General features: G+C 33.8%; 1 protein-coding gene across 1 annotated transcript in view; it reads right to left on the bottom strand.

Annotated features, from left to right (window-relative positions):
- camkmt (calmodulin-lysine N-methyltransferase) overlaps positions 1-10,711 on the bottom strand; it is a 152,509-nt gene that overhangs the window by 5,769 nt on the left and 136,029 nt on the right. Inside the window, exons 9-10 of the mRNA XM_024297180.2 lie at positions 9,591-9,654; positions 7,195-7,326 (exon numbers count right to left, since the gene is read on the bottom strand). Coding sequence (XP_024152948.1) covers positions 7,195-7,326; positions 9,591-9,654 — 196 coding nt within the window. The remainder of the gene's footprint in view (positions 1-7,194; positions 7,327-9,590; positions 9,655-10,711) is intronic.

Consider the following 10,711-nt stretch of genomic DNA (forward strand, 5'->3'; position numbering starts at 1 on the left):
ATCCCATTGATGAAACCACTGAGCTGTCAACTTCCAATGATTCCATCTACAGAGCTCCAGTTTCCAGACATTTCAATGTTAATTATCAGGGGAGGGCAGACTATACGACCCGGGGGCGACATGCGGTCCGTTATATTATTTAATCTGACCCGCCAAAATGGAATAATTTATATTGATAATCCCTAAATATGTCTTGTTTTGTCAGTAATTCTGGTGTCTCCACATAGATGATGCACTATAAATACATTTGTTCTGTTTGGGTCCAGAAAGTTATTCTGCGTTCTTGTGTTGCTGGAAGATTTGTTTTTTTTTCTGACATTCTTGTGTGTTTTTTTCTGAGTCGGACATTAATTTTTCCAATCATTACGACACACCCTACCCCAGCATTTCTCTAAGTTCCATTCAACTGACTGACGCAATTAGCACGAAAACGAGAACCAAAGTCATAGTTTTGAAATAAAACCTTTTCATTTTTCTGCTTTCATATGTATCAGTTGTCATTTAAATTAAAGAATATATTTGTGCAGATTCCAATTCTGTTTAATTTTAGAACCGTTTGTGGTCCACGGGTCAAAAAGTTTGCCCACCCCTGTTTTATATGCTAACTTAGCAGACTGAAACGAGATGTTTTATTTTGAAGGGGGGACTTTTTTAACACTTTTCTTTCCCATTTGGTGTTCTTCGTGAGCATGACAGTTACATGAACTTCTATGTATGTGAATGATAAAGTTGTGGTCCACCAAACGTGTCTCTGAGCTCCTTGTTTTACATATAAAACTCAGCGTTAGCGACACTGAACCTCATAGAACTACATTGATACTGATATGATTTTGAGTCGCCGAATTCTTAATTTTTTAATTCTATCTGGAAAAAAGCTTCACAAAATGCTCCACATGTTTCATCTTTGTGCACAGCTCCAATAAAAAGACAACTTTGGTGTTTTTTCTTGTTAATTTATGACTTTCTTTCTCGTAAATGTACAAGATTTAAAGTAATACATTCGGGACTTTTAAAACACGTATATTTGCAAAACAAAAGTCATACATTTAGCCTATGACTTTTAAAGAAAAAAATATACAACTTTATTCTTGCAATTTAACAGTTACAATTTTTTCCTAGTAAATCTACGACTTTTTAGTCATAATTAAAAACTTTTTTTTTTGTAAACTGACTCAGTCGTACTTTATAAAATTGGATTCATTAAAGAAATGTTTTATCAGTTTAATACAATATAACTGCTTAAAGATAAAAAAAAATCATGTGATAAATAACTAAATAATTGTTTTTAGATGTCAACATTTTAAAGTTTTTCTGTTCCATCAGATTCTTCATTTTCTGAATCTTTGAATTTTCCTTCGGAATCTGATTTTTTTTTTTTAACCCTCGATTTACAGTTTTATACCCTAGAAAATTATTTTCTATCTTAAATATTTCATTGTTTTTAATTTTGATGTCGATCTAAGAACACATTTACATCCAGACACATTTATTTAAATTTATTTTCAAACATTTTAAATAAAAAAACCTGTTTTTTCTCCACATTTCTTTTACTTTCAGGCTCCGCTAAACACGTATAAACTCCAGTAAAAACAGACTTTTCAGTAAACATTTTCTCTAAAAATCATATATACGTCTGCTTTGATTATCTGAAGTCAAACTTCAGTCTGGATGCATTTTCTCTGGTTGAACATAAATATGGTGAAGAAAGCAGCAGCTGCTCATTTGGATGTGCACGTGCGCGTGCACCAAGGTAGTGTATGTTTCCCAGTGATATCATCATGTGGTGTGTGGAGTGTGTGTTATGTCAGGCCAAGATGGTGTCTGAGTGATGTCTGGTTTGGATGCGGCTCGTTTCTTAGTTGTGTTCACAGTGTGTGTGTGTGTGAGTTCAGATCGGACCGTCAGGCGGCTTACACTTGCACACAGCTCCTGCACAGAGATTGTGTTCATCAGAAGATAAGCAGAGGAGACGTAATCACATTTGGATGTGAGGGAGCTCTTCAGCTGCACTGATATCCACACACACATTTGATCCAAACACCAGTGAGTGCGTCTGTGACGGGTGTGTTCGCCACTGAAACAGAAGAGTCCATTTCAAAAGTACGCGTGGTCTGACGGCCCACTTCAGCTCGGGGCTGGAGGGAGATAAAATACTTTTTTTATACGTCATAAATCCATTTTTTCCTGAGTGATCAGAGGATTCTCTACACAACTTTTATTATTTTATTTACGAAAAGTAACGTTTTTTTATGCTACCAAACTTACTTCTCAATCAGGGTCTGGATCGCAAAGTCACTTTTAATTGATGTTTTTTGTGGCTCTCGTTTATAAAATGTACATTAGCTTTTAAATAATCACAATATTAAATTATTGTAATTAGTACTTGTTACGCCCTGATTTGGTCGAGGGCAGGTGTCGTTAAACTCTGTCGCACAGGGGGCCGAAATCCAAAAACACACCTTAGGTCACGGGTCAAACAGGAAAAACATTTATGGAACACTCTACAACTAAAATTTAAAACTTTAAAACCGTAACTTTTTAACATACTTATGAACTAGATATGTAGTATTACCTGTGATAATGCTAGTGTGAATGCTGTAAACTGAATCTGACTGCTGAAGATGCTGAAATTGATACCAAAAAATGCTGAAGCTGATAGCCAGCTGAAATATTAGCTAAATGCTAAATTAGCATAGAAAAATAGGCTAGCCAAAACAGCTAGCATGTAGCTGAAATATTAGCTACATGCCAAATTAGCCTAAAAAACAAAAAAAAAAAACAGGTTTACCAAAACAGCTAGCATGTAGGTGAAAAAAATAGCTAAACTTTAAGATAGCCTAAAAAAATAAAAAAGACTAAATTAGCCAAAACAGCTAGCAGGTAGCTGAAATATTAGCTAAACTCCAAGATAGCCTAAAACATCTTGATAAATGCCAAAATAGTCAAAAAACCTAGCAGAATGCTAATTTTTTAAACTTTTTTTTTTACATAAATATGAATTATAAAAATACAGGAATATTATTCCTAAATAAATGAACTTAAACCTCAAATAACTTGAAGTTTTACCTGTTTTACTCTCCATAAAAATGTTTTTTCTCAAAATAATGCAACTTAGAAATAAGTACAAGATAACATCGGGGAATTATAACAATAAAACAAAATGATCTGTTTGGCCGGACAGAATTCCCCAGGCCTCGACTTTGACATGTGGTCAAATCGAGGAGCATTACATAAAATAAATAAATAAATAAATAAATAAGACAAACAAAGATCCACAAAGACAGAGAAGTCCCACTCTGACAGAAATAAAGTACACAAAACACAAAAAACGAAAATTAAAAAAAACAAATACATCCACAGCCGTAACACGGCTGCACGGAGATACAGTTGTTGCTGATTTCCGGCTTCCTCCCAAACAAATGCTTCACAGGTTGATTGATCATTGATTCCTCTAAATTGTCCCTAGTTGTGACTGCGAGTGTGCATGGGTGTGCCATTGTGTGTTGTCAAACTGGCGACCTATCAAGGTTGTGGCCCGGCTTCGCCCAACAGTAGCCGGGTTAGGCTCTGGATGGGGATACAGCAGGTTGAACATTTTTAACATCTTTTATTTTGGTAGCACTAAATAAAAAAAAAACAGTTGAAAAAGTTGCTATAGATTTACTTAAATAGATCCTTTTCATGGTCACATCAGACAAAATGGAAACAACTGAACGCTGCAAATGTACAGTATTATCCCACCAATAGTATTTGTTTTCTTCTCTTAGATTGCTCACAAATCAAAATACAAATTTATGATTTTCTTCAATATTTGAGGTTTTATTGAAAATAGACCCTTCGTTTGAACAGATATTATTCTGTTCTATTTTGGTTGATGTTATTTGCATGCATTTTAAGCATGATCGATAAAAAAAAACCGAAAGAAATGTATGCTAAAACTTGCGTCAGATAAACACATGTCGGCGCACATTGTAATTGCTTCCAAGGCTAAATTTAGTTGTTGTTTTATGGCGTATTTTATGGGGTAACTGTAGAAACAGGAATGGTCTGGCACAGAGAATATTTCATGTTCAGCTTTCAAAATAAGAGCGGCAAAAAAAAAGTTCAACCTTGGTCGTACGTATTTAGAAAATGGTGTGCAAATAGTCACGTTCATATTTTTAGCAGTTAATTTGATTCTTTTTTTTACCTTTATTTTCCCGCAGATCGAACGTTGTTTTGAGTAAAAGCAAAGGTTAGAACCACGGCTGAGCCAACAGCAGCTCCCTGACCGCAATAGAATATCGCAGACACGCTGAAATTGTCTTACTTTTGCTCCGTTCTCAAGGATTTTGTGAGCATTGAATATTAGGCAACTTATAACAGGGCAGAAAAGGTTTTCACAGTTCTGCATCTCATCCCCAAAGCTACTGCTAGCGTTAGCATTAGCAAAAATGTGATGAATAAAATCGTAATTATCTTTTTAAATCAAACAAGTAGTTTAAATTCAGTGAAGTACTTGTAACCTTTGTCTAACTTTGACCCGGTCGCAATAGTGAAATGATCCCCGACTCGTTTAATATCTTCCATAGGAATTTGGGGAAGCAGCTGAGCAGGGTTGTGCATTTTAATTTGAGAGAAAAACCTAAACAATTGAAACTGCTTCCTATGAAGCTAAAGAGCCACAGGCTGCAGATCCTTATTCTAGATTTACCTCTAAAGATGGATCTCGTTGGATGAGCTCAGAATAAAGTAAAGCTGAGGCTGCCTAATTGATTAAAACCCACAAAACTCAAACGTTGCCACGGTTCTGTGCGTCTGATTTCTGGTGCGTGGGCCACTCTACACAGCTATTTTAGCTAAAGTAGGAGCCGGAGCCGTTCTATTTCCTCGGTGACGTCGGGGCCACTTTAACAGGCACTTTAACGGTCAGTCTGCCCAATTCTCTCACCAGTGTAGGTGAATGTCTGTGCACCAATTTTGTTCACTCCTTGCTGTCCTGTTCTTCTGGAGCCATGTGTGTAATGGAGTTAACAGCTGGACACCACTTCTTTTAACACAGCCTACTTGTGTGCGTTCCTTTCTCTTCACTCTCCTCTTCTCACAGCAGCAAGTTAAGAAAGCTTGCTTTTTTTGCTCCAATGTGTCTTCTAACAACATCGTAGGAGTGCACGTTACTTAACCTACACTGTGCTTGCTTATTTTATTTTTTAAGAGGGAAGAAATTCTGCCTGTTTCTATAAAAATGAATAAATTACATAGTAAAAAAGGGACCCCCTGCTGGTACACAAATAGGTGAGAGCTCCCCATCAGAAAAGTACTTTGTGATTTAGGTTTCTGAATATATTTTTAATGAACATGATTTTCCTTAAATGGACCCGTCCATATTCTAAGGAACATTTTTTGCTTCCCCAAATCCAAGTTTTGAAAAACACAAAGAGACATTCTGACATTTCTATCATTTCTAAAAGGAAGTGCTGGGAAATATCAATAAAAACTAGAAAAGTTGCATTACCTGCAATAATGCTAGAGTGAATGCTTCTTGCTAAAAGTAGTCACTGAAGATGCTGAAGCTTTTTGCTGAAATGATGACAAAATTTACTTTAATTGCTGAAGAGATTTGCTGAAAATGCAAAGTTTTTTTTTGCTGAAAGACTGGAAATGTAATTAAAAAACTATGAGAGCTGAAGTTGACCTACATTTCGGAAAAAAAGTTGTAGTAAAATTGCTTTAAAATTCCTAATACATGTAATTTTCCAAAAAGCTTTAGTGTGTTGCATAAATATGAGCTAAACTTATTTGCTCAAAAAACCTTAGGACATGTCAAATTAGCCACAAAGCTAGCTAGTTGCTACGAGCTCAACTCCAAATTGCCTAAAATTCTTCGGTAAACTAAATTATTTACAACATTAGCGTATTTCTAAAATAAAAGGTAAACTCTAAATTAGCCTAAAAAAGCTCAGTAGATAACAAATTAACCAAGAATGTTATCATCTTTCTAAAATATTAGCTAAACTTCAAATTAGTCTAAAAAACCTCAGTAGATAACAAATTAGCCAAAAGCATTAGCATGTTGCTAAATTATTAGCTAAACTCAAAACTAGAATAAAAAACCCCAGTAGATAAAAAATAGTCACAAAAAACTAGCACATTACTTAAATACTAACTAAACTCAAAAAAAGCCAAAACTTCTCAGCAAACTAAATTAGTCAAAAATTTTAGCATTTTGCTAAAATATTAGCTAAACTCCTAAATAGCATAAAAAACTTCAGTAGATAACAAATTAGCCAAAAATGTTATCATGCTGCTAAAATATTAGCTAAATTTCAAATTAGTCTAAAAAACCTCAGTAGATAACAAATTAGCCAAAAGCCTTAGCATGGTGCTAAAATATTAGCTAAACTCAAAACTAGCATAAAAAATGTCAGTAGATAAAGAAAAATTGTCAAAAAAGCTAGCACATTACTTAAATACTAACTAAACTCTAAAAAAAGCCAAAAATTTCTCATTAAACTAAATTAGTCAAAAATTTTAGCATTTTGCTGAAATATTAGCTAAAGTCTAAATTAGTATAAAAACCTCAGTAGATAAAAAATTCGTCAAAAACATTAGCATGTTGCTAAAATATTAGCTAAACTACAAAGTAGAATGAAAAATCTCAGTAGATGGCAAATTAGCCAAAAAAACTTTAGCATGTTGCTAAAATATTAGCTAAACTCTGAAGTAGCATAAAAAGCTTCACAAATCAGTTTAAAAAGCTAGTACATTGCATAAATACTAGCCAAACTCCAAAAAAGCCTTAAATTCCTCAGTAAACTAGATTAGTCAGAAATGTTAGCCTGTTGCTAGAATATTAGTTAAACTAATTAAATAAAATTTATATCATAGATAACCCATGAAAAAATGTAAAAGCATGTTTCTAATCTACTTAAAATTTTGAAATTTGAAGACTTTCTCATTCATTTCCTATGGAGCATAATTTGCTCAATGTTTTAAAAAATATAAAGTATATAAATACCAACAATAGATGCATTAATGTCGTGTTTCGATAACAAGATTGATGAAATCAAATCGTTTTTACGTGCTGAAAAACGTACAGAAAGGAACACTATTAATTCTTACTAAGCATTCACACAACAAAATGCAAATTTGTGCTAAAACTGAAACGTGTGTCATAATCCAACTTTTTTTTTTCAAAATGAACTGATGTCCTACCTTTAGGTGAACATCCCAGACCTGAGCATCGTACTGCTGGTGCTGAGACACGCTCAGTCCGGCCTGCTGCGCCAGCTCACAGAACAGGCTCAGAGTTTCACTCCGCAGAGGGGCGAACACCAACGCCTTTCCCTTCACAAGCAAAAAAAATAACAACAATTTTAGTTTTCACACAAACAAAAAACAGTTTTTCTCCACCCTAAATAATAAGTTGTAAAGTAAGTTAAATCTTCACTAGCCCAACATTCAAATGTGAATTTGAGAACTAGAAAACTGTCTAAAAGACCAAAATAATCAATTAAATAATGAAATAAAACCCCACAAACATTCCTTTCAGCTCTAATCAGCTGATTAAGGGGTCCAACCCAGTGGATGGACCACCTTTGTCGGAAGCGACAAATTAGTGCCATTAGATGGGAGAAGCAATTGCTTTGTTAATTGTTTAATCAGCTTAGTAAATTATTGAATATTTGCCAAAGCTTGTTGTGGCAGCAACAGTCTGATGGCCGGCGCTCAAATCATATTAGCCCCTGAATTATCTCCGCTGGATTAAAGGGAGCGGCACGAAGAGACTTAAAGCGCAGCTGTAAAACAACAGCCAGATGTCGCGTCCGTCATTTGACGGCTTTCGCCATTAAGCCGCCGCAGCTTCTGCTCGGACACTTAAGTCGGGCTGCAGGTGCTGCTGCACATGTTGCTGTTTGAAATGAAAGCTAAAGAGGCGAGTCGTAACAGCGATTTTCATCTTTCGCCTTTAACTGATTTTTACGATAAACAAACATCGGAGTTTTCCCTCAATCTTTCTTTCTTTTAAAGTGAAAAAATAATATCATGAGATCAATTTATGGTGCATAATTTACGGGGAAACATCAGAATTACACAGAAAATAAAACAATAAGTATTATTAATAGGGTTGGGTTGATAAAATCGATTTGAATCGATTTAAGCTTAACAAATCTATTATCGATTTATAAAAATAAAAATCAATATAAAGCTAAAGCTAATGTGGCTAATGCTAACCCTCGGTCGACCTAAACATACATTGTAGATCTTTATATACTTTATAAAAAATTTTAAGGAAATATTTTTTTAAGTAACCATTTTTGGTCTAAAAAAACAATTTTTTGTTCATATTTTCTTCTTCTTATGGAATAAGGTGTACTTCTATAGCGCAATCGCCACCTAGTGGCCAAACTGAAACACCCTCCAAGAGAGGCAGAACAATGTTCATATTAATAATCTGAATATTTTTGTTAGAATTTCTTCTTTTGAGAAACTATGTAACACTGTACGATATTAACAATCTCATTATTTCACTAATACATTTTACAGTGTATGAACTGTATCAGATTAATGAAAATATATTCAAAACATAGAGTAGATATTAATGTATTTCTGAACAAATGTGTATAAATGTGTAAACTCAAAACTGAATTAAAGGAATCGAGGAAAAATCTGAATCTAATCGAACTGTTTCTGGAAATTTTAATCAATACCCAGCACTAATACACATGTTTATCACTTTACTATTTTAATAACTTGTTTGAATACTACTTATATGACATCAGTTTTTTTATATTTTAATTCAAACTACTTTTGTGATTTTATATATTAAAATAAGATGTTTTTACTTAACCCTGCAGAACTCATGACACCATTTTCTTCTGAGATTTCAAAATTAATTTGACAATTTGTCAAATTAATTTAAACAATAATTCAAAAGGAAAAATAATGCAATAAAGCAAAAAATAAATATAAAAAAAAATGTAAAAATAAGTTAAATATTTCATCTAGAATTATTAGTATTTAGATCATCTAAAAACATTTTATTTTAAATTTTAAGGCATTTAATAGTATAAATAAAAGGTTTAACCATTTTCGTTAAAGCTCCATCAGTTTGCCCAGTCGTAACCACACCTTCATCCTCACACCAGTTGTTTTCTATCTTTTTGCCGCCATCTCTTCCTCTTCTTCCCCCGGTGCCACTTTCACCTCTCTGTCATGAATGGGTATTACCTTCACCAGCCTAACGCCGCTATTTAACTTGCGCCCCTCTCCCCTAAGATGAATAGGACTCTCCACCTCGTCTCTTGGAGCCTTTTGCTTTTATACTTCCATTTGCTTTAGCTGTCACAGCAGGGGGTCTTATCGCGGGGCCAAGGGGGACAACTCGCCTTGGATTCATGATTAAGGGAAAAGAGGGAAACCCTGATCAGAGCAACACATTCTAGTTGCTTATGATGAGCATTAAAGCATTACATGATAATAATCCTGTCAGGCTATTAATGTGTATATGCGCAAAGCCTAATTATAATTGAGAAGTGGGAAGGGCGGGGCGTGATTTAGAGGATGGGGATGTAGATGTGTACAGTAGATGCACACGAACAGGCACTTACTTTGGGGTGCAGTAATCTCCTTATAGCATCAACCAGGCTGGCTCTGTATTGGTCCAGAAACAAACTGAGAGGCAAAGGAGAGTCGGGTTAGAATGCCTTCTTCTGATGGGAGGCCCAGATAAAGCCGCATGCAGTTTGATTTTCTTTTGTTTACAAATAAATCCACCAACAAGGAGAGGAGAAAAACAATTTGCATGAGTAAAAAAAAAAAAAACGTTCTTCCTTTTGGTTTCCATTTGGGTTTCCGTGGGTATTCATCTCAGCCCGCTGTCGAGGCAGCGGCAGGAATAAACAGCAGAAAATCCAATGTACACAGATACCATCACCTACAGTAAACAAGCACACATGCATGCACAGAAAATACACTCACTGAGGAAAGAACTTCCAAGGCTTTTCTAAAACAAAAATCAGTAAGCAGGGCTCTACAAAGAATATGGTTTATTTAAAATTAGTCATTTAAATGCTAATAAAAACTCATTTAATGTCTTTAAATTATGAAAAGAATAAAGGCTCTCATTAACTTTTCAAATGACTGTTCCGTATAATAACAAGATCTGTAAAAAAGAAAAAAAAGAAAGAAAAAAAAAGAAAAACTAATGCCACTAAATTTTTATTATTCAAAAATCCATTCAACTGGCCTATAACTTATCTTTCCTTATTTCCTAAGGTGACTTGACAAAAACAAAATCAGAAACATATTGCTCCATTTTACTGCCTTTCCATTTAAAAGCAGTTATTTTTAAGGTTTTTACTAAAGTTAACTGGAATGTGTGAAAAGATGCAATTCCTATTTTTTTTATTTCCAGTTCTCTTTATATATATATATATATATATATATATATATATATATATATATATATATATATATATATGATACAGACTCAAATGTGTGAAGAGATGCAACACTTCCACACCAAAAGAATTTTATCTTTAATTTATTCCTTTTAAAGGATATTTCTCCTTATTTTTTTTAAATGTCCTTTTCTCTTTATATATGTATATATGTGTATACATGTGTATAAATGTGTATACATGTATATACATATGCACATATGTATACACATAAGTATATATATATATATATATATATATATATATATATATATATATATATATATATA

This window comes from Oryzias melastigma, linkage group LG15 (genome assembly GCF_002922805.2).
Source record: "Oryzias melastigma strain HK-1 linkage group LG15, ASM292280v2, whole genome shotgun sequence".
NCBI classification, from domain to species: Eukaryota; Metazoa; Chordata; class Actinopteri; order Beloniformes; family Adrianichthyidae; genus Oryzias; species Oryzias melastigma.